The following is a 25,073-nucleotide window of genomic DNA, read 5'->3' on the forward strand; positions in this document are numbered from 1 at the left end:
TTATTGAAGACTGTTGTCCCTCATCAGTTCTTCTTTATGATGCTGAAGGTAGGCTTGGTCCCATGCTCTTACAAGTCCTTAAAGGCTTCCACTATTTTCAGCAGCCTCTGCTTGCTCTTTGTATCACCAGTAACACCCATTAACTGGCAAAGTGTCTCTGTGGGACTGAAGGAACTTCTAAAGGTAAAAAAGGGAAATGCAGGATTTGCAAGAATCTGAAATACCTTGCAGAACTTGCCATTAGTTTCTGCACTTACATACCTCAACTGCTTGCTTAAAATCTATTAATTGCCTTTTTTTTAATGTCCTCTTTCCCTCAGGACTCTATTAAGTGGCTTCCCAAGTCTCCCAAACTGCACAGTGGCCATAACTGGAGTTCCCAGGGCTCTCGCTGGGCCTCACTGAAAGGGAGGGAAGGTTTTCCTGGTGGTTGCCTGTACAAATTCAGCTCTGCCAATGGGAAATGGAGAGAAGGGAGAATCAGTCCCGAGCAAGAAGCAGAGGAACTCGAGGATCCTGATGATGTAAGTAGTCTTGAAATTGGGAGAGACAATGTGCATCTGTGAAGAGGCTGCAGCTGCTCACACTGCTGTGCAGCAGAGCACGTTGGGTCTGTGGGACTTGCACTGTTCATACTCTCATGTCCTTGCTTGTGCAGAGGGTACAGAGCTATGTTCAATATTTCCTTCACTTTGCTTGCAATTAATCCATCCAACCCTCAAGAGTACAGTTTGACCTGCAGGTTAAGATGGGTAACCTGAGCAGTGATGAGACATGTTTTGTACTTTACCCTGCTTACATCCCCAGTTACCAAGCTCCTTCCATCCCTTTCAGGTAAGTGGGTTGCTGGCAGCACTTGGGGCTCCGCATCTCCCTAGGCCTGGATGCTAGAAAAGTGAGGTTGCAGTGCTCCTCCACTGCATGTTGATTTTGGGTGCTGCTCCTCCGGGGATGCTGATGCCTCTGAGCCCCTGCTTGCTGTAATTTCTCCTGCCTGTGCCTGCCAGGTGCCTGTCACCTGTGCTGCAGCCTGGCTTTCCTCTTGGTCCTGGCCTGGGAAAAGGAGATGGGGATTGCACTCTTGCAGCCTTTCCGTTTCAGAGCATTGCTCGCCATTCTTCCTGATGTTAGCTGGGAGATGAGGCAGGAATTGGGCTCCTGCTCCTCTTCCAGGACCTCTGCTTCCTTCCTATCCCCTGTGGGTGCTGCTGGTGTGCTCCCTTCTCCAGCCTGCACTCCTGGCTCTTGCTCATGGCCTTCTTCCCTGGCACCCACAGCCCTGCAGAATGTCCAGCTTAGTCAGTCTGGCACTCTAAAGAGAAATCTCTCTCAAGAGAGGAAAGGTAATAAATGTTTTATGTGAGTCAAAGCTAAGCAAATTCCCTTTTAAGTGAAAATGGGAAGCAATCATGCCTTTTACGCTTTCCCTGGGGTTGGCAATGCTTTTTTCCATCCTAACCAAAAAGAGATTGTGGGAAAGTGCCAATATAGATTGAAAAATAAACTGTCCAGTGGGGTTCTGCACAGCTGTTCAAGGTAATACCACCGCTTTTTATTTTGGTATTAAACTTCCAGGCTTAGAAAAACACTTACGGGGTTTATTTTCAGAGGTGTTGATGTGTGTTTGCTGCATCGTTTTACTGCCAACAGGAGAGAGAAGGATTTGGGCAATACAAAGGTCTGATTTGACAGGAACTCATCAAATTAAGGAGCAAAAATCAGCTAAATATAAGTAAAGCTTTCCTAAAATGTGAGCAGAATTTGAGCAGTGTGTCTGAATTTAATTTAACCCCTTGCCAGGAATAACTGATAGCTGGAAAACATCACTACATTTTGCAGTCAAACTTGTCTGAAGCATTAATTTTTTGGTGGATGTATTTTAATTGTGTATTTCTCTCTTCAAGCCCTTGTGGTTTAGCGAAGCATTGGGTGACATTGTGAGCTCCTCACTGCATCTCAGAGTAGGTTCACCCTAGGACCAGGCTTTAGTATGCATCACCTTTGAGGTTCCATTTCCAGAGTACTCCTAAATCATTTAAGTTTGCAGCTCTCCACTCACTGCCATTTTCAACTGAAGTCAATCCAATGGCTGAAACAAAGTCTTGGATACATAGATGCAAGGTAGGGCCTTGCCTTCCCTCTCACACCTATGCTCCCAAGAATGGAATGTGAGTTTTGAGGAACTATGAGAACCATATTTTATTCTCTGTATGGAAATATCGTTCCTTTGCCTTGTGTGTGTGGTTCCTTCCCCCAGAAGAGTGGATTCAGTGCTACAGAGCTGCCAGAGGCTGCCCAAAATAATCTTGTTCTCACTGCACTGCCATTTTCACAGGGCATTGCAGGATTTGTGCACGTATGGATATGTGTATGTTACCTGTGCTTGTGTGTGCCAGGGAGTCTAGTGAAAGGATGTACAAAATCCCTGTCCTCTCCCTGTTCCCACAATTTCAACCCCAGCGTTGAAGGCAAAACATGCCTAGAGAAATAATGGTAAAAGAAATCTTTGTATGTTTGCTGTAAAGTTCCAGTTTTGTTTTCAATGAAATAAATTCAATCATACAGCAATGTGAGGGTGAGGAACAAGTCCATGTTAGCACGGGTAAGGTGTGTGTTTCAGATTCTCCTTGCTGTTGCTGTGTTCACCTTTTTTATCTTTAACCCTCAGGAACCTATCTCCAAGTTTTCCGGCAGCCTTTTTGATAGCAACGAAAGCGTGCGAGATCAAAGAAACAGCAGAGCAGCGCTCCAAGAAAAGCACAAGTTGGCCATGAAGGGGAAGGCTCTTGCAGGGTCTAACAGCAGGGTGCAGCCATCCGTGTCAGCAGCAGGCAGCTTCCCCAGCCAGGGCGGCCGTGCCACCGAGGAGCTGCGCGCGCTGGATGTGCCACAAACCCCCCTCAAGGTCTGCAACTGCTGCTGCTGCTGTGGGGCACTCCAGTGTCTGTGGGACACTCCAGTGTCTCCCTGTGGGGCACTCCAGTGTCTGTGGGGCACTCCGGTGTCTCCCTGTGAGGCACTCCAGTGTCTGTGGGGCACTCCAGTGTCTCCCTGTGGGGCACTCCAGTGTCTCCCTGTGGGGCACTCCAGTGTCTCCCTGTGGGGCACTCCAGTGTCTCCCTGTGAGGCACTCCAGTGTCTGTGGGGCACTCCAGTGTGTATCTGTGGGGCACTCCAGTGTCTCCCTGTGAGGCACTCCAGTGTCTGTGGGGCACTCCAGTGTCTGTGGGACACTCCAGTGTCTCCCTGTGGGGCACTCCAGTGTCTCCCTGTGGGGCACTCCAGTGTGTATCTGTGGGGCACTCCAGTTTGTATCTGTGGGGCACTCCAGTTTGTATCTGTGGGGCACTCCAGTATCTCCCTGTGGGGCACTCCAGTGTGTATCTGTGGGGCACTCCAGTGTGTATCTGTGGGGCACTCCAGTGTCTCCCTGTGGGGCACTCCAGTGTCTCCCTGTGGGGCACTCCAGTGTCTGTGGGGCACTCCAGTGTCTGTGGGGCACTCCAGTGTCTCCCTGTGGGGCACTCCAGTGTCTCCCTGTGGGGCACTCCAGTGTCTCCCTGTGGGGCACTCCAGTGTCTGTGGGACACTCCAGTGTCTGTGGGGCACTCCAGCGTCTCCCTGTGAGGCACTCCAGGGTCTGTGGGGCACTCCCTGTGTCTCCCTGTGGGACACTCCCTGTGTCTGTGGGGCACTCCCTTGTCTGTGGGGCACTCCTCTTGGGTGAGGCAGTTTTTGAAAGATGCAAAGAAGGGAGGACATTGCATGGCAGATGTCATGAGGCTTATCTTAAAGTGAGTAAGCTGAGGGTTGTCATTGTTCCCCATGGCTTACATGGAAGAAGAATTTCCTCTTTAAAAGCCCCAACAAAGCCCACTTTCCTTGCAGCCATGCATCTCACTTCATGTATCCAGCACTAGTACTTTGAGGCCTAGTCAGAGGTACATGCAGATGGGCCCTGAGCTGAGTGCAGTTCATTCAGTCCATGGTTTCACAGCAGTGATGTCTTGCATGTGCCAGTGTTGAAGTGTAGCACCATTTTTCACAGGGCTGGGCTCTTCAGGAGCATGTCTGCTGGTGTTCAGAGTGGGAGGCAGATTTTCAATGCTCACATAATTAAGAGGCAATATTTTTGATTATTCAGGTCACTTATCCATTATAATTCTTTTCCAGGTAACCATTACTGTGTGCAGTCAAATGGGGAGCCTTGGTATTAGCATTGCTGGTGGAAAGGGCTCATCTTCATGTAAAGAAAGTGATGAGGTGCATTTCATTATTAAAAATTTGTCTAGAGATTGTTAGGAATAGACTGATGAGTAGTTCCTTGAGTAGTTGTGTTTTGTTGTTTGCTTTCTGAGATTGTCCTTCCTGTAACATTTCCATCTTTCTAAAGCTAACAAGGGTAAACAGAGGTAGCTTATTTCCCAGAGTAGGATCTGGCATTACATTTTGATGGAAAGCTCCAGAAGGGATGATTTGGGAGAAATACCCAAATGTAAACCAATGATTTTGCAAAGGCAACCTGATGGCTGAAACACTGTTGCCTAATTCTCATTTTTTGCCTCAATTTGGGGTCACTCCCTTGGCAATCTACATGCCTCTCCCATCTCATTTGCTCATTCCCAGGAGCTAACTTGATTTGAGAGAAGTATTTCACACATCTTCTCACTGATTTTTCTTTTAAATAAATCTTTGTTTTCCAGTCTGTTCCCCATGGCACAGTGTAAACAATTACTGACTTTTGTTCATTGTTGTATGTGTCTGTATGTGTCTGCCATGGAGACTTTTTTTTTTTTTGTCTAGCCAATGTGCTAAGGCATCTAGTTTTTGATTTTATGGAGGCAACAAAACAATAAGTCTTGAAAATTAATTACTTCCCATTTGCTTTCTATATCAATGGGAGAACAATGGGAGAAACTGTCACTTCTGAAACCTGTGTTTTGTGTTACCAGGGGATCCTGATTGCACGGCTGCCAAAAGATGCTCCACCAGACTTGGCTGGTGTACAAGCAGGAGACAGAGTGGCTGAGGTAGATGGGTTGTTTGTCACTGTGGAGTGTGTTCTCTTGTTGTCTTTAAATCAAACCACTTAGAGCTGGGGAACTTGACATCCACATCTAGGCTGGCCTTAGCTTTTTAGATGCTTGCCATTATGAAGAAATTATAATAACATTAAATTGCTGTATTCCTTCTTATTGTGTTCTAGTTGTCAGATCTTTATGTGCATAGTGCTTAAAAAAATATTATTCACTTAAATGAATTTTACAAAGGAAAATAATGGTCTTAAGTGGTTATGTAAGTATAAATGAAGTATTTGATCCAAGAAACTTTCTTGTGACATGGTATTAGATTTACTAGATGAGTTCATTACCGTTGCAACAAAGAAATATAAACTAGATGAGCTTGTTTCCCCAAGGTAATTTTTGGTGGGAAGAGAACAGCTCAAAATAACTCTCCTGATGGAGACTTGCAGTGCCAGGGGATAAAAGTGCCCCTCGGGCTGCTCCACATCAAGCCTCATCTTTCCTAGCACAAGCCACATTCTTGAGCTTCAGAATTTCCCCAGAACAATGGGGAAAAAATGGCCACATACAATTTTGTGTTACATACTTTTGATGTTCTGTTTGGTTTCTACCTGCTGAAATGGTGGAGTAGGAAGAGAACCTCTGCAGAATTACTTTGAAGTGTAACTGGCCCAGATTTCTTTCAGCTCTTGTTCTCTTAAACTGTCATTTATACTTGGTTATATTAATAGTTTTTGTTCTAGCAGGTCCATGTTGAATTAAGGTGGGATAGAGCAAGCAATATTGTCTGTCTGTTAAATTGTCAGGAATAATGATACAATCTATATCAGCCAAAGACTTTAATGATAAATTAATCTAATAATTTTGTAAAACTATGTTATGGAGTTATTAATAGAGGGCGGTGTTCCATAATATGTAAATATTGTGATAGTTTGACAATTCTTAAAAGGTCAGTTGTAGATAAAAATCTGTATAATTTTGCATTTTTTCTTTAATGAAAAGTATTGTAACAAATGGGAGACAATGTAAATAATTCTCTACATATTTCACATTATCAGATAATTAGGGAAAAAACACAGGAATTTTAGTTACTGTACCTTTACTTTCTGAGCAGAGCTTCTGATCAATTTAGTATCTTAAAAATCAACCCCATTGCTCAGGTTCCTCCATAAGGCTATAATTAAATCTTTATTTTGGGGACTATTTGGAATATACTAGGTGTTAATGTTTGTTCACTTAATCAATAGTGAAATAAGTGAAAAAGAAGAAATTTCTGTTCCATCCTGTTCTGCCCTGCTGTTATTGTACAAATAGTTAGAATTTCTCCATCTCCCACAAGATGGCAGAATCATTCATCTGTTTAAAGAATATAGAAAACAACTCTGCTTTTTCTGTGTGTGTGTGTGTGTGTGTGACAAGAAGGAATTAATGGGGTGTGCTATAGAAATACTGCTGTTTTTACCACAGGACTAATCTGTGTACAAATAACAAGCATGTTGCTCTTGACACTGCGTGTTACAACTTCTTATTCTTGAACTGGTAATTTCAACAGTTCAAATATAAAATTCATCAAAAATGGGAAACAGCAGGAATTGCAATTTTATTTGCTTTTGCTGTACAAACACATGTAGCAGTAGGGCCAGGTGTTTGTATACTAACTTGAGAGGGAGGGAACTCCTCTTCTTAAACAGCATTCAGAATAAAAATATGTTCCTGGTGTTTTCTTTTAAAGGCAACCTTTGTTTCAGAGCCTGCTGCCCTTCATGCTGGTCCTGCTGAAGCTTCCCCCAAGGGCAGCCCCTCCCCGACAGTCAACCACGTCATAACAGTGAGTAGGATGCCCCCAGGAAATAACAAATCTCTCTTACCCAAGAAATTTGTGTTGTCTTTATATTAATAGTAGTAAAGACTGGCACAGAACTCAACACATGTCAAAGATCAGAGACCTACCAAGGATTTAGGGGCTGTCCCTGCAGCTGGGACATGGCTTCTGGAGGAGATCAGCTCCTGGGTGAGCATTCAGCTTCTGAAGCACTCTGCTTTGGGGACTCCAGGGTGGTGTCCATTCCCCCCAGTTTGAGTCATTGTTCTGTTGTCTGGACTCTGTCTCTAGCTAATGCAAGGAGCAGCATTTCCAGGGTCCCTCTTTTAGGAGGGAGAGGGTGAACTGCTGCCTGGAGGTAGTGACCATTTTCCTCTTCTGACTAGAGGGAGAACTTGTGTCACAGGCCAAGACATGCCCGTACTTTAGGTGACTGGTGAGAGAAAGCTTAACTGCCCATGTCACAGAAGGCAACAGCTGGGTCTGCAGGGTGGCTTTTAGAAATGCACTTTTTTGAACTTCTCTAGCAAGTTCAACTCTCTGAAGACCTACCCTCATCTTGGTCATCTATGAGTACCCCTGATGAAACTATGGCTTCACTAGGAAGATACAATAAGATCAAGGTATCTGAATAGTTAAGGTCAAAAAGCATCTTACTTGTGTGGAGCTTGAAGTACCAGGAAGCAACAACTGTTCCTCCTTCAGCAAATGCCAGAGGAATGCTTTGTTTGATTTGTCTTCTTTCAGTCTTTGTTTAAATCTTTCTCCATGAATACCATTCACAACCCAGCTAATCACAAAAAATGAAAGTATGTATATTATATAAAAGACTACAATCAAAGACCATATCAGTGTTTGTAAACCATTTAGATAACAGAATTGATTTGTTAGTTGACTGAAAAAGTGAGCACATAGATAATTCAACTTTTTTTCTCTGGTTTCCCGTGTCATTGTCACTCAAACTGTGTTTGACATGATGAGCTACAGCTTTTGTCCATGAGATAGACTAAGCAAGGTTTTCCCTTCTATTAGTTGCTTAAGGAAACTTATTTTGAGGCCTCTGGCTTCCAACATTATCTTGTAGATCATCATTTAGACCAGTTTTATTTTTCAGCTTAAAACACTTTGATAATTTTGGGTTTTTTTGGTCCAGTTTTACCTGGTTGCTGTTTCTTTGTCTTTATCAGCATTGCATGAAGCTTGAGGCTTCCTGTTAGAGGAACCACTGTTGGAAGGGTTTATTCACACATTGGCAGTGGCCTGGATCTGTTGCAGTAGTGTCTGACTTTTAGTATTTTCACCCAAAAAGGAGAAATTACTGTATTTTTATGTTGTGTGTCTCCCTTTAAAGTTCTCCAGGTGCAGTGTGGGGGGGGGGAGGTAGATTAGACTGAGATACTCAGAGCAGAGTACCCAGAGGGAGTAAACTGGCTGAATAAATTCTGAGTGTCAAAGTGCAAGTTCTTTTGTGAAGAAACATTTGTATTTCTGGTTTTGTTTCTTTTTTTTTTGAAATCAAAATCTTTGTGCTGTAGCAAATGATACATGTTATTGCCTGTAACCTGGAGCAGCATTCATCAATTTTAGGGATTATGGGCTTGTGGGGAGTATCCTGCTGACTTGGGACTGTTCAATTTCTCATCTATTCTCACTTTGAAGTCCCTCTTATTTCTCAGTAACGGAAGGAAATCCTATTATCTGAAAAATGTTTGGAGCCTGGCTTCTCATGGAGGACTTGCTTTGCATGTTCAGATAAGCAGGTGGCAGTAGGACCTTAATGCAGAATCTTCTTCTGTGCTAGGAATATAGGAAGGTTCATTTCCTTTGTGTTTCTGATCAGGTTTCAATAGAAGATGGTTGTGTCTACATCAGGGGAGGGAAGGATTGAAGCATAATGCCAGAGAAACCAGAGACTCCTATTAGTATTCTGCAAAAACTGAGTATGTGCCAGATGGTGTCATCCTTCTTCTCCCTCTCTTCCATGTCATCATCCTGCCTTCCAGCAGATACTGTCTTCATCTGTTTATTTCTATTGAATTTTAATAAACATCCTCTTTGCATATGCTCTCTGTGATAATATTTGTCTCATTCTTGTAGGCACAGCCCAGCCCATCTCTGAGCCAGCTGCTCTGGCATTACAGCAGGCAATGCTGCTGCCAGGTTCAGGTTTCCTCTCTGTTTTCCCAGACCAGGCTTGGTTGCTCTAACTGCTTCTAAAAGGCTCATGTAATTGTCAACTCATCCAGCCAAACTCAATTTCAAACCCTTTGTGTCAGCTTTGGGATTTCATGACAGTGTGAATGACTAGTAATTAATTGGACAAACTAAATGTTCTTTCACAGTGAGTCATTGTTTTGCAAAGGAAAAATGAGAATCTTCCTTGGTTTTAATTATAATTGAGTATTTTGCTGACATGTAGCTAGAGGGCTCAGAACTTTAATTACAAGTAGATAGCTTTTACATATAGTATTTTATAGACTTGCCTCAGTTATACTAATCACACCTCAAAATTATGAAACTGTATTTATATATATATATTAAATAAAGTATAAACATTTGAGTTGAGCCTGAACAAAAAAAAATCAGGGATATAAACAAATGCCCATACTGACTTTAACAGAAGGAACTTTAACTTGAATTCTGAAGTCTTCACTTCCAGTTTTGTTATTGTTTCATATCCATCCTCTCAAACATAGAGCCAACTCTTCACAATCTTTCTCCATCATAAATATTTTCATTCAACCTCTGACTGAAATTCCCAGAGGATTTTGTCTGACTGAATGGAGAGTGTTGACAGGTTTCAGCATTTTCTATAATTGCATAATTATTTTCTATAATTTAATTCTATAATGTCATCATAATGCCATCTTCTTTGACTCATTTTTGGGGCTATTAACATAATAAGGATATTAGGTAGATTGTAATTAATATCAAGTCTTCAAGATATTTCAATCTAGTATTTAACTTAAATTGTTAGTACATTATTTGATTTAATTTTATGCCATTGCCCTGGGAATTTCCTCAATTGTATTTTTTCATTTAGTTCACCAGGGGTACAAGTGTCACTGATAGTGGCATTTTCAAGGATGGTTAAAGTAAGAATTACCAATTAAAAGTGATTGTGTGGATAAATAAATAAATAGAAGGTGAAGCTTACAGTACTGAAAAAAATCTGAAGAGCTTCTTTAGAAGGCTAAAAGTGCCAATTTTTTGGCTGCTGTGTTAAAAATCCAGAGATACCGAACGTTCCTAAATCTGCTGAGAAAACAGACAAGTGTACCAGAACCTGTAATGTGTATCAAAATGAAATCCTCTTGTGCCTGCAGAAGGTGCATAAGCAGGTACACCATCTCCCACAGTATGCAGGTCTTCTGCCTTTGTCTCATATGGTTCACATCCAAGTTGTGAGAAATCTTACATGGATGAGAATCCCAGCAGATCTACCTGCTTCATTTCTAACTGATAAAAGACTTTCCAAGAAAAAAACCTTGATCCACTTACATTAGTTAAAAATCTTCAAAAATCTAATTATCAAGCTCTTTCTTTATTCATCTGAGCATGTTCTAAACATATCAGAAAACTGAAATCATACAACATAAAATAAAACTTTTGTTTCTTTAATCATTGTCCTGCTTTGTTGAAATTTAAAAGCAAAGCCAGTGGAGTACTCAGGTCAGAGGAGCAGTATAAAAGGAGACAACTAAAGTGAGATTCAGAATGTCCTTATCATGAACAAAGCCAAGTTTCTTCTTAAGCTTGTTTCAAACGGGAAAGACCTTGCTCACATCACATACAGTGTTTGACTGACCTATAGCACCATAAGATCTACTACTTCAAGTTTCTTATGAGGAACTGTTTTATCCCATCTCCAAAACATTTCCATGACTCTTTTAATCTTACCAGGGAAGGGTGTTTGTGTTTTTATGTTATTCTTTTTTCTATTCTGACAAGCTAAGTTTGTTTAAGGAGTCAGGAATCCAACTCTCCCCTGCCTTGCATCTGGTGCAGGTTTACCTGTGTTTCTAAAGAAGCCTGTGAACCTTGTTGGGTGAGGTAACCTTGGTCCTGCTGTGAGCTCCAGTGCAGTGTGAGCACCCATGTGCCATGGGATTGCCTCCTCCATTTCATCTCCTGGTTTGCTTCTGCTTTTATCTAAGCAACTGAGCAGTTCTGAGTCACGATGAAAGATGGAACATAAAAGGTGTGTGTTGTAGACACTGTGTTTGTATCCATAGTGTAGTGGTTAGGGAACTTATTTTGTGAATTTCAAATTAAGTTCCTGCTCCCAACAAATGCTTCTGTTTGCACAGTGTATCTTTTTCCTCTCTTCCTTTTAAGTAGTTTTCTCACACACTCAGTCAAAACTGACTCATTTCAAACTTTAAGTTCTTGGATTTTGCAAAGCTTGTAATTAACAATGCTAAATAGGGAAAACCTTTTAAAAAGACAGGACATTAATTGATCTTTTCAAGTTACCATATCACAACACATCCAAATGAGAGAAAATCTACAAAGTGAGCCCATCATATGGGAGACAATATAAGCACTGCAGACAATATAAGCAAAAACATACAAAAGACAGACTCAAGCAAGGCACCTTGAACTGTGCTGTAGGATAGCATATTATTTGAGAATAAAAGAGGATAAGTATTTAAAGAACTACACAAATAATAAACAATGTCCTCTCTGGTGAAAAGCATCCTCATGGACTCTGAGAGTGCTGCAGGGGAAGAGACTGCACTGAGTTCCTGCAGGCTTCCAGACAGCCACTGCCTTCCACAGGGGTGATGAGTTTTCTTCAAAAAACATCGAAGGATTGGCAACTTGGACCACGGGTAGCACTGCTTATGGGGGCAATGCCTTTTAAGTCTCCTGATGTGGTCAGAGCAATGCATTTTCTTTGATGTTTTCATAGCATCAGGCCATAAATGATTACACACTTATATGAAAGCACTTATATAAAAATCTGTAAGTCAGGTTCCAGTGTCAGGGAAGTCACTATCCAGTGGTACATTAGAAGATGAAAGAAATGGACCAAGGACAATTTTTCATACACAATTTGAATAATATAAAAGCCTTTTGTGCTTGCCAGCAATGCAGATATGACATGATGAGAATTGATCTTCCATTTTTGTGTTGAGTTTGACACAGCTCCATCTTTCTTGCCTTGTGCATTGCCCTTGGGAGGCACTTGGCAGAGAGCAAGAACAGAAAGGAGCTTTGCTCTAAATGTGACATGACTAAATTTTATATAGACTGCATGCTGGAAGACAGATAAAATGTGCAAGATGTTCTCATGCTATTCCAAGAAGTAGAGAAAATACTCAGTTTTAAAACTGGACTATAAAATATATCAATACCTAGAAAATTCACTCAAATTTCCATAGAATCATGGAGTGGTTTGGGTTAGAATGTACCTTTAAAGGCCATCTTGTACCCCACTTGTAGTGACCAGGGATATCTTCCACTAGAGCAGGTTGTTCAGAGCTCTGTCCAACCTGTCCTTGAATATTTCCAGGAATGGGGAATCCACATGTGTCTGAGCAACCTGTTCCAGTGTTCTAGTGCTTGTCTGGTTCACTGACTTCGAGGAAATCATACTGAGCTGAATTAGATTTTGAAATTAATCACTGTGCACAGTGTGGGAACAGCAACAGGGAAGAGGGATGGGCTGGTGGGGCAGCCCCTGCTCAGGCCCTCACCAGGGCTGCCCACAAAACTGAGGCAGCACTTCCAGAAGCATGGTGCCAAATGCCCTGTCAGAGCTTGAGAGTGCTGGGGCTGCTCCAAGGGCAAGGATGAACTGAATTATGTGCTGCCCTCTCCCAGCCCCAAGCAACAAAGGTGTTGTCAAGAGCTGGTTGCTCCCTGAGTGCAGCAGCACAGGTCACACACATTCCCTTGTGCAGAGCTCTTCTGTAGCCGGGTGTAATGAGGGGCTTCATCCATGCCTCACCAAAGATTCATCTTCCCCAGAGTGTAGGAGAGGTTTATATCTCTCTCTCCATCCGACTTTACAATTTCTGGGGTTTGGCCAGAGGTCAAACACAGCAGTAAAATAGCAGTAAAATAACATTGTAAAGTGCTGGGGAAAGGGATGCAGCCAGGGATTTGTACAAGCAGGAGAGCTGAGGGTGCACCATAAAACACAAGCTTATTGAAACGTCCCTGATATGCTGTGAAAGGGGAGCTGTGTTGAACGCCTGGACGGGGTTTCCAGGTTCCTGTGTTTCCATACCCGCAGCTGGGCATCAGATGCTTTGTGTCCCCTTGGCCCTGCCCCAGCTGTGCCCTGGCTGCTGTGCCCGCTCCTGCCTGGAGGTGGGGTTGCTTGTGAGTAATTAACTCACTGGGAGACAATTGGATCTCTTTCTCTCTTTTTGACTTGTATTTCCTTGTTTCTTTTTGGGGAGAAGGTTGTTTTTTTTTCCATTGCTGCTGACATTGCTTCAGTTAAGAACACCATCAGATGCTGCTTTGCTGTGAACTGTGCAGCTCAGATCTGTCCTTTCTCTGCTGTTCTGTTGGATGTGGTTTTGCATCCTCTTTTAAAAATTTTTATTTAAAAGTCCAGCTGTGTAATGTTTTTTAGGCATGAGTAAATGCCCTACTTTGCTAAACTCGATTTAGACAGTTTCTTCTGTGAATACAGTCATTGTCAAATGTGATCTTTTGCATCTAGCAAAGGACTGTATTCATTGTTTAGTGAGAAGTCTAAATTTCCTGTTCATGGCTAAAAAACTATTTCCATCCCCAGTGATGATAAAACAGGTAAGACTAAGTATGAAATCATAACATTATTCATGAGGTTTACATAAAGCCCTGCACATGCACTCAACTGTATTGATAATTTTGTTTTCCCCAGTTAAGGGTACCATCCTTAGCTCTGGAGTCAGTGCAAATCAGCTGTAAAGTCAAAATTTCAAAATATGTATTATCTAAATACAAATTTCAATATGAGCAGAGCTAGGCAGGCATTCCTATTATAGCTGGGGAGTATTTTCTTTTAAAATTTACCTGTTTGAACTAAAGTTAAAAGTATGTCTGGTTTTCTTGCTAAAAAAGGTCAATCCAAATTCTTTTTTCTTGCCCTTATTCCATCAAACTTTGGCCTTTCATGTGTCATTTCACCTCTGTCCCCAGCTGCTGGCCTTGCTGCCAGCTGTGATTTGCCCTGTCACTGCTGGCTATGCCTTTGATGAGAAGCTTGGGCTGTAGCTGTGACTGTTGCCTTGAGAACTTCCCTCTCTGGCTAATATTGGAGTATGCATCTATAGAAGGGAAAGGCTTATAAAAGAAAAACAAGATGCTGGGCTTTGTTCTGTTCAGTTTTAGTTTAGAAGAAATTATAAAAAGACATAATGAGCCATCTTTTATGGACTCTTCTGCAATGTTTTGGACAGACATTTTGGCTAGAAGTAGGCAAGAAAAGCCTATGTGTGCATCTGGAAGTTAAAAATTATTGGATATTAACCTGTTGGCAAGACATTTATCATGTTTTATTTTAAAAACTGCTTTCAAGCATCATAGCTAGTTGTGGGATTGTTCCTATCCTGAATTTTTGCAGCCAACACTGCAGCTGAATTGCCCCAAGTTGTTTGGATGGCTTAATTTTGCTTCTTCCTGCTGAGGACCAGGCGTGCACAGGCAGCCTCCTGTCTGTGCTCCAGCTGAAGGACTCTGGGTTTCAATGTAGGATGTTAATCCTATTAAATGAGAGCATCTGAAATAATTTGATTTTTTTGTTATGTGTGATTCAATCAAAACTGAATTTTTTTTAGTGTAGAAATTCTTAGTGGTTATGTTAGAAAAGTGACAGAAACAAGGTAATGGAAGAAGTTTTCACAGAGAGCCCACTGGTTTTGCTACAGGACATGTCCATTTTGAAGTTTACTTTTTAGGCACTGAAAATGTCATTTCGGGGGAAAATGGAAAAATAGTAACTTGTTTCAAGTAATTAATTATGCATTTTTCTGAAAAAGTATTTTATGTATTTTGACAATTTGAGATTGAATAGTAGTTTCAATATTATTTAAATAATGATATTTAAAGCATGATGACGGAAAGTGAGTAGGAGGACTTTGCAATTTCAACAGAAGAATTTTAAACAAGTTCAAACACTGCTGAGTAACCACCAGTAGAGAAAACAATGGAATAACAGGAAATCTAGATAATTTGTCCTCCTACACTGGCATCAATTTTTTCTGCAGAATTGTCTACAGAAGATGGAAGTTTCACAGCTTCCCACATGCCTTAGACAAGCAGCTCAGGTGCCTGTACTGGAAGGGTTTTTCATTGCCATCCTAAATGTCTCTGTGTTGCCCTGTCTGTAATGGGCAGTGGAAATGCTTCCTCTTTGCTGTGCCGTTTTTTCACATAGGAAATCTGTTCTATCTTTTCTCAATGATGCTGCCCCAAGAAGTGTACATTCAAATACAAATAGTAAAAAAAAGCTCCAAGACCAAAGCTTGCCTATTTAATAGGATAATGCTGAGGTCAGTGAAAATAAGCAGGGAAATAAAGCAAAGGTAAAATCCCTCTGGGATTCTGGGAAGAGAAGCACTGGGTTTGAGAAAAGGATATAACAAAATATCATGCAAGTTTAGAGTTGTTGAGCTTTGTTACTTTCATTTTTTTGTTGTTTGTTTTGTTATTTTGTTTTGTTTTAAAAAAACTGAAAGAGTAAAGGAAGCTGATAAAGCTGATTTTGTGATATTCCTGGAGCTTGGGTGAATGTGAGGGCAGTGATAGAGAGTGCTGGGCTCTTAGGGGATGGTTAGGTGAAAGTGCTTAGGCCACTGTGGTTAGAAATGTGATGTGTGTTTCTTACATCCATTTTGAGTTGGTTTTGCTTTATAGAGGACTTGATTGATAACTTTTGCTGCAAGGAGAGAGGCACTAGAGGCCTGAGCCTCTTTTCATTTAATTAGACCTTGTACAAATGCATGCTCTATTACTTAGTTGCATTTGGAATTGCATAATTGGCACCATCCTCAGCTGAGAGTTGTTTTTTCATTGGTCCCTATGATTCAGGTTTGAGGAAATGGGCTCCCCAGCATCCCATCAGGGAGAGAGGCACAGAGGAGGATGCCTGGCTGCAGGACAAGGAGCAGCCATGGCTTAGGGACAGCAGTGGCACAGGTTCTCACAGGGGGTTTCAGAGGGAGAGTGGGCAGGGGGGTGAGCAGAAAGCAGAGGGGCAGAGATGCAGCTGCACTGGGACCAGGACATTTGATTTGTTAGAAAGACTCACCAGAATGTCTCCAAATCAGTGAGTCAGTGTCTGTGTGAATTTTCACCTGCCTGGCGAGGGCACAGAGGGGCTGCTGTGGATCACACCTGAGCCCCTCTTCTCTTGGGAGTGCAGGTTTCCAGCCTCTGCAGCACTTCTGGGCTCAGACACTGTTCAGCCTCTGCTGTAGGAAACTGGTTGTTCCTTTAGTGCTGCTTCCTCTTTGCCTGCAGCAACATGAAACACTAGATGTAAGACTTGCCCAACACCATGTGTTTTGTGGAGCAGTTAACACAATCACCTCAGATATGTTGAAGGAGCACTTTTCATCAATTAAATTGATTTTATAATTTTCAGACCTAGTTCCATCATAATATTTGAAAGACAGTATGCAAGCAGTCATGAAATGTTTGAAGAAAATATCTTTTAGAGAATTAGTTTCAGTTCTTTGGAAACTGGGCAGTAGGAACCATGCTGAAAAAGAGTACTTAAAAAACTGACATTCAAAATGGCTAATGTCTTTTCTTCAAAATGACAAATAGGTACAGGTGACTCTGCATTGCTAATGAGATACATGTCAGTCATGGGGAGGTGTGCACATCTCTATTTTTGAGCAGCACAGTACACAAAGAAAGGTCTTCCCTGAGCTTTGAACTGACAGCTCAATGAAATGCAAAGCCTGGTCCTGGATATGAGTGTAGGTAACTGGGAGCACAGACCTCTGCAGTAGTTCTTAAGCTGTCAGAATTTCATTATGTGACCCAGCAAAGCACCTGTATGTATAGATGTGCATTTGCTGCACTGCAAAGCAGCTGGCTACTGACTGTTGTTAAGCAAGAAGCATATTTCAGCAAAGATCAGAACTATCCAGTGCAAGGAAAGCTTATAAATTATGTCATGTGTGCATGACAAAAACACATCTTCCCAGGATTGTAGCTTTGCCAGTGCTTAGGATCTATATAGGTTATTTAAAGCTTCCAGAAATGTGCCCTTCTTAGTTTAAACAGAAGAAGGGAGAGGAAAAAGGTACATAATTGGATGCTCAGTACACCAGGGTATACACTAGATTTATACATGGTTTTAAAATTAGCTTGCATCTATCAGGGGTGAGGTTCAGCTCTGGACTGACACCTGCACTTTGGTGTCTGTGTGTAGCGTGCTGTGAGCCAAGGGGAGTTGGACCTAATGCTAGGGGAGCCTGGGGAATGATTCCTTTTACTTTAATGCAGAATCCTCCTGGCTGAATGTGCAACACCATAAAGCATCTATATGCTTGTGTCATCTCCTAAATCAAATAATGCTCTGCAAGGAAATAATAGCTAAACAATTGAATTGAATTGTGTGATGTCAACATTAAATGTTCTCATGAAGTAGAAGTAGCTGATAAATAAGAAGTTCAACTTTCCTGAAAATTTTCATACGGCTAGTAAGATGGCCACTTTATTTATTACAGATTATCCTCTTACCTGTTTGTTAGATATATTGGATCACCCTTATATGTTTTCATTACATGTTAAACTTTTTTGGAAAGCAGTAAAAAGGACTATGATTTTGTGCATCAGAGTGAAATTTGTAATAATCCATTCATTGAGAAAAACAATTACTGATACATTATATGACTATACATCAAAAGCCTGACACTGGGGTTTTTTCCTCAGTTACAGAATTTAAATTAATTTTAAAACATTGCAATGATTCTCAAAGAACACAAAGTTCTTGTCCAAACAAAATACAAATCAAAATCATGTATGCATATTTTGCTGTCAAATTTAAACATTTATATTTTCTCTTAATGTTTCCCTTAAATATGTTTTGTCTGTAAAGAAGCTGAAATATGCAATTTTTCAAAGATCAATAATTGATATGATTTATGGTTCTTAATTAATCCTTTATTGCTTTCAGGGGGATGAATTGAGTGAATGATGAAGTTAAATTAATTTTTCATATTTACTTGTCTTTATTTTTCAAAAGTATCTTAATCTTCTTTTCACTTAGAGAAGGTTTTTAAAAAAATTAGCTAATGAGAGAAAAAGGCAATTTATCCTAATTTTGCTTTATCAGTGGCTTTTTGGCATAAAACAAAAAATGAAAGGAGGACCAAGGAGAATCATCCTTTATTGGAAATAGTAAGAAGCAGAGAGAAAGGATAAGGAAAAGTCTGAGGTACTTAATGCCTTCTTTGCCTCAGTCTTTAACAGCAAGACCAGTTGTTCTCTGGATGCCAGTCCCCTAACCTGTAACACAAGGATAGGGAGTAGAATGAAAGCCCCATTGTCCAAGGGGAATATCTAATACCTGCTGCACAAGTTAGACACACACAGGTCCATGGGGAATCCAGCCAGGGGTACTGAGAGAGCTGGGGAAGTGCTCACTGAGCCCCTTTCACCATCTCTTGGAATCCGGGCTAACTGGGCAGGTCCCAGCTGACTGGAGGTTGGCAAATGTGATTCCCATCTAGAAGAGGGGCTGGAGGGAGCATCCAGGAAACTTCAACTCGACTGACCTAATCTTCTATGACAAAGTGACCCACTTAGATGTTGTCTATCTAGAATTTAGTAAAGCCTTTGACTTAATTTCCCAGAGCATTCTCCTGGAGAACCTGGCTGCTGATGGTTTGGACAGGGACACTGTTGCCGGGTTAAAACTGGCTGGATGGCCAGGCCCAGAGGATGGTGATGAATAGTGCTACATTCAGCTGGTGGCTGGTCACTGGTGGTGTTTTCCAGGACTCAGTACTGGGGCCAATCCTCTTTATCAGTGATCTGGATGAGGGCACTGAGTGCACCCTCAGTCAGTTTGCTGGTGACACCAGGCTGGGTGGCAGTGTTGACCAGCTGGAGGGCAGGATAGCTGTGCAGAGGGATTTGGACAGGCTGGACTGATGGTCCAAGGCCAGTTGTGTGAGGTTCAATGAGGCCTAGTGTCAAGTTCTGTCCTTCAGTCACAACAGCCCCATGCAGGGCTACAGGCTGGATGCAGAGTGGAAAAGGACCTGGGGCTGCTGGTTGACGCCCAGGTGTCCAGGAAGGGCAGTGCCATCCTGGCCTGTACCAGCAGTAGTGTGGCCAGCAGGAGCAGGGCAGGGATTGTCCCCCTGCACTCAGCACTGCTGGGGCCTCACCTCCAGTGCTGGGTCCAGCTCTGGGCCCCTCACTGTGAGAGAGACACTGAGGGGCTGGAGTGAGTCCAGGGAAGGGCAGGGGAGCTGGGGCAGGGTCTGGAGCACGAGGGCTGTGAGGAGCAGCTGAGGGAGCTGGGGGTGTTTAGCCTGGAAAGGAGGCTCAGAGGAGACCTCATTGCTGTCTACACCTGCCTGAGATGGTAAAAAGGTGGGGTTTGGTCTCTTCTGCCATGTAACAAATGACAGGGCAAGAGGAAATGCTCTGAAGTTGTGCCAGGGTAGGTTTATACAGGATATTAGAAAAAAAGTCTTTATAGAAAGGGTGTTCAAGCATCGGAACACATTGCCCAGGGAAGTGGCTGAGTCACCATCCCTGGAGGTATTTAAAAGACATGTAGCTGTGGCACTTAGGGACATAGTTTAGTGCTGGACTTGGCAGTGCTGGGTTAGTAGTTGGACTTTATGATGTTAAATATCTTTTCCAACCTAAACAATTCTATGATTCTCTATGGTGTTACACCTCTCACATATTTTTTCTCATCACCTGTTTCCCCTGTCCCTTTAAAATATTCCTAATAAACACTTCCCTGCTCTTGATCTGATTCTTTTCTCTGAAATCTTTCCCATCTTGCTGAAGATACCTCGGATAATCCTCACACGCCCGTCCACTTCTGATGAAGATGCCGACCAGCTGCCCCCAGACCCGGAGGACTTTGAGCCTGAGGAGCCTGACAGCACAGAAGGCCATGCCTATTCAGACTGTCTGAGCAGTGCTTTCTATCCTCCCTAATAAAGTACTTTTCTGGCAGGAGCTCATGGGTGGTTTCCTTTCCCATTGTTTGATGACATTTAATGTAGTACTTGAACCGCTATGCCTTATTTATAGTGAAAACCGTGACATGGAGGATGGATTTGTGAGGAGACCCTGCTTGTATTTCTTTGCCTTGAACTTCCTTCAGCAAGAACTTGTGAACCTGGAATGAAGTGCACTGGGTCAAGTTCTGTGAATGTCACCACGTGTTTCAGTAGCCACTTGTAAAGGTACCCTGCAGCACCTAAATGTAATGAGAAAATGCAGGTGATTTTTATTCAGAAGGTACTTTACTCATTTGGAAACACACTGAAAGCAATTGTATAGTTGGGTGGGATTTTTAAAATCTTGTGTCCATGATTTGTGTAAACGGCTCATCCTTCTATCTCCTCCCAGGTTCCTTTGATTTGTCCCTTTTAATGTAGTTTTCTATGAGAATTAAAAAAAAAATCTGTCTTTAAATAGTCCTTTTTTTTACCCACTGAGAAATGTTATCTGTGTTGGAATTCTGTATCTCATTCTATTGTAATAAAGAACAGTTTCTCCAGTTATATCAGTAATGTGAATGTATATCAAATTTGAACAGGACCTGTTAAGTTGTATTTTATTAGATCCAAATGCAGGAGGCACCTTATGCAACCATGTATCTGAGAGTGAAGTGAGAAGCAATTTCTTATGCATGAGGAACTGTCTGAAACTTCTTTTTTCCCCCCCACTTGCATATAAGCAGAACACTTAATTTGCCTTACTGCAGTATGCCTGTGTTTCATGTATATATGTGTGTGTGAGAGGTAAGCACTTAAGAGCAAATTGTCCTGTACAACACTTTTTAACCCTTTAATTCTCTTCACTGCTATTCAGTGCATTGGTTTCTAATGCATTTTAAGCTGTTTAAGAGGAACTGTTTGGGATTGTTCTTTTTTTGGGGGTTCCATGGTGCTGCCTTAACTCAGAGGTAGGGTCTGGCCCTGCTAGACTTGATTGCCATGACTTTCTTTTCATGTACATTAAGTGTGCATTTATGGTTTTTATGATGTTTTTACAGTTTGTTTTCATGTAAATGTAATATAACACAACCTTACCTGGTAAATGCTCCTATTTTATTCACATTCTTGAGAAAGATTTCTCAGGTGACCATTCATAACTTCAATGAATGCTGGTAGCTGGCTTTTACAGAATTAGAAAGTTCCCAGGAGGGTATGGCTGTCACAAAGAGAACAATATCTCCTACTAACAAAAGGGATATTTTATTTTGAAGAGATGGATTTGTGCTAGTAGTATGATATCAAGTCAACGGCATCCAGTTAGGTTTTTTATTATCTTGTACATCTGCATTTTAATTGATGATAGCAATAGGAATATAAAGCTAACTTCATTCATTTGCAAAATGAACATTATCTTAGAATCTCCTATGACTGTAATATTAAAGACTGTATGATGTGCATAAGCATAGGCTTAAATGATATTCATAAATGAAATTTTATTTAAAATATTTGTTTCCCATCTCTTTTCTTCCTCCAAAATATACAGGGTTCTTCCACTATGACTTAATGTTTGATCAATGCACGTTGTAAAAATATCAAACTCAGAACCCACAAATGCTTTGGCCCTCTAGCTAGTAATGCACCATTTACTACTACTTTATTGTGTCTCCCATAACTGCAAAAAATCCCACAAACCCTCAGCTGTTATAAATCAGCCTTAGATTGCAGAACAAGTTGTGTTGAAAGCTAGTAAAAATAAGAGTTCTGTTGAGAACTTGGTATTTTCTTCCTTTTTACTTCCCATGCACACGTGTTTGTTTTAGATTTTTCATTAGATCTTGGAAATCAAAACAGTTGCTAGCAAAAAGAAAAGTTTTTAACCAAATGCTGTTGCCATTCAGGTAAGTTTTAAACAGAGATTTTTATCTGTCCTTTTTCAATGATTTTCAAGGCAAATTTCATACTGCAGTGTTGAAAATTTTGCTGTGAGTATAAACTTACAGTGTTAACACTCTCTATGGACATACAGCTCTACAAAATATATCAATCAAAGCCTATGCTTATTCAAGCTTTCATTAAAAAAAAACAAAACCAAAACCAAAAAACATAGTGGCAATTAATTTTGTTTTGCTTTTGATCTGCCAAAGAGGGGCAGAGGTAAAGGTCAGAAGCTGGTGTCCTTATCAGCACTAAGTAAAGTCTCTTGAGGTTGGGCTGTTTGATAAGAATGGGCAGAGACAGAAGGTGGAGAGGCTCAGTGGGAGTTGGTCTTTAATGGCAGCTCATGTCCTGTGTCCTCATTTCCTGCTGGCCTGGGAGGTGACTAGAAAAAGTTACTGCCTGGCTATGGACTACTTGGTTTCTGTGGGGAACGGGCTTCTCCTCATTCTCAGCTGCCACATCATTCAAAAGATAGCTATGAAGGTACATAATGATTTAGTAGTGTATTTCATTAGCCCAATCTCGTTATTGTTGCATCCGTTGTTGTGAAGGAAGGCATGGCAAACAGTACCAATCAATATGGGAGGGAAGATTTTTCTTTGTGCAGCTAATCTATTGATGTGTATTTTACAGCCCAGGATAATTTGGTTTGCTGGGATTTAGCAGTAATATTCAGGGACATCATGTATGTAGCTGAAATGGATATCTGACAGGAGAGAAGTCTGTTGTTCCATTCCTGTCTGTACTCCTGGAGGACAGTAGATGTAGGAGCTGCCAGCACAAGGATAGTCTGCTTTAAAACAATTGACTTAAAAGACCTGCAAAGAGAAGAATGCTTGTACAGCTTCCCTGGATTGCCATGTCAGAAAAGGACCTGAGCTCTTGGAATCAATTTACTGTAATGTTGAAATAATCTTCCTTGTTTTCATCCTCAAACATAAGCAAACGTCTCTCTTTGGAGAATATTTGTCAAGGAGAGCCCTCTGTTCCCTGTCCATGACATGTAGGACTCTGCTTCCTCACACACAAGGCAGGGACTTGTGGTGCCTGTGCTGTTTTCCTTTTGCACACCTGCTGTCTCCTGCTCTGTGAGTGTTTGCAGAGCCAGCAGGGCGGACCAGGGAGTGACAGCAGCAGCTGTCGGGTGCTGTGGCAGGAATGTCAACCCATCTCTCCTAAGGATCAGCTTCCCACCCTTGGCTCCTGGCTGCCTGGAAGGTAAGCCTGCTTCATGTGCTCTGTAGCTCTGTCATGCTCTTGGTTTCTGCAGGGATCCTGCCATGGAATACCAGCTCAAAATGCTGTTGGGGTTCTGTGATTCCAGGCATGTGCATGTGACCTGGGGTAGCACAGGGAATGCTTGCTGGCAGGGCAGGATGGGGCTGAGGGAAGGGAGAGCACCAGAAATAACCTGGGAAGCTCATCTTCTGCTGGACTGGCACTTACAGAGGCACTCTGCTGAGTTTGGTGCTTGTTGTTCCTTTCAACTTTTTGATTGAAGTGTAGGACAGAAATGCTCTCCACATTAGAGCTTTGAAAATCACTGTGAGAGTAATTTCTGTATTAGTCTCAGGGTTTTTAACTGGTAAATGTGATTTGGTTTGCAACTGAGTATGGTCTTATTGACCACATCAGTATTAGTATAATCAGAATTAATACTTCTGTTGAATTTTTATGATGTGTCTGATGCTGAGTAAATAAAAGCTACAGGCTTAGGACAGCGTAAGTGCAGATGTGTGACGTGTGGTGCAGCCACTGGCTGGCAGCCCTGGGCTGCTGCTGAGCCAGGCTGAAAATGAAAATGTGCAAATTTAAAGAATTGCAGGAGCCACAAGAGTGAAAACACAGCTGAGTGTGACACACAAACTTCATGATTGCATCACAAGCATTCACTTGCTTCCTTTTTCAGGAACAGCAGATCAAATAAGCACAGAAAGCACATCTGTTTAAGTGCCTTATTTACACAATACTGTTATTTGGGATATTCAGCACTTGCATCTTACAAGAAAGCCCACAGCCCTCTCCTCCATCAGCTTCTTCTCTTGGCCTCTTGTTTCTCTTCTCCTGCTCTGAGAAGAGAAACAGGTGTCAAGAGATGAATAACTGCAATAAAAAGAAGCAATTGGAAATAGCACAGTAATTTAGGCAATGTCTAGAACGTGCTTTTTACTTTGCACCTGTTTGCCCTGTTTCCCCTTGTGAAATAAAACAGGAAATACACAGTTACTAACAGTGTCTCAGGAAGTTCTTGGAGTAGAATAACCATTATTTCTCTGTAGGAATAAGAAATGTACTATCATGATTGTATAAAACCATAGTCTTTCCTCAGGTTTGGTGAGGAAGTGCCATGCTGAGCAAGGTGTGGTAGATAATAAGGTGATGTCAGCTTTTCTACGCTATCTCCAGGGTCCTTATATAATAGCATTCGGGCTACAGAAGAGCTCTGCATCCACTGTTTCCTGGACTCCTTGATTTTAGTGTGAGGGCATGAAGTTTGGTGTCATATTCCCTTGCATTCATAGCCTTTTTTTCATGTTTCCATCTCCAATGCAGTTTGCTCCAAGTGCCTTGCAGTTGCACGGGCAGCAGCATGATGCATCCAGAATATGAATTTCCATTCATGAGAAGTGGAGATTCTCAAGTGAATGCTTTGGATGCTGTTACAGGACTGTTAATGGGAAACCTACTTGTGAAATGACATACTCTCACCACTATCTTATGTTAAAATTATTGAGTACAGTTCACGCCATAATCAATTCCTTGTGTCTTTCTGTAGCGATTGTTTTTGATATCAAAGGGTGAACTGACACATGAAAACAGTATTGGACCATGCAAGTAAAGCCTATAAACATATTTGAATATTAAGTTCTTAGGTAGTTAGGATGAGTGCTAAGTTACATGCTACATAAACAGCAGATAAAAGTCTGCCATTGCTTGCCTGTATACCTCTCGAGTCCTGCATTGCTGGTTTCTTCACCACTGAGAGCCTGCTGTCTTACCAGCATGGATATCTGTTCCCCAGCCCAAGGAGGAAGTGACTCCCCTGGGAGCTGCTGTTTGGAAGCCTGCTGACATCCAGGGTGTCCCAGCTACCAGAGGGACAGGGCTGGGAGGGCACCAAGCCACGCAGCTGAATGT

General features: G+C 41.8%; 1 protein-coding gene across 1 annotated transcript; it reads left to right on the forward strand.

The window, feature by feature from the left end:
* The first annotated feature begins 39 nt into the window (after nt 1-39).
* Nucleotides 40-20,361, forward strand: LOC131081083 (uncharacterized). Its single transcript, XM_058019945.1, has 6 exons — nt 40-48; nt 321-524; nt 2,669-2,905; nt 4,953-5,030; nt 6,757-6,852; nt 19,837-20,361. Exons 1-6 carry the CDS (start codon nt 40-42, stop codon nt 19,987-19,989), a joined length of 777 nt encoding a protein of 258 aa, XP_057875928.1. The 3' UTR covers nt 19,990-20,361.
* The last annotated feature ends 4,712 nt before the right edge of the window (nt 20,362-25,073 follow it).

Source organism: Melospiza georgiana, chromosome 3, assembly GCF_028018845.1.
Source record: "Melospiza georgiana isolate bMelGeo1 chromosome 3, bMelGeo1.pri, whole genome shotgun sequence".
NCBI lineage: Eukaryota > Metazoa > Chordata > Aves > Passeriformes > Passerellidae > Melospiza > Melospiza georgiana.

Excerpts from the sequence above, each read along its gene's own strand:
- LOC131081083 (XM_058019945.1), top strand. Across the intron at positions 2,906-4,952 it reads TGCCACAAACCCCCCTCAAG|GGGATCCTGATTGCACGGCT; the intron begins GTCTGCAACTGC and ends TTGTGTTACCAG. Across the intron at positions 6,853-19,836 it reads CAGTCAACCACGTCATAACA|ATACCTCGGATAATCCTCAC; the intron begins GTGAGTAGGATG and ends ATCTTGCTGAAG.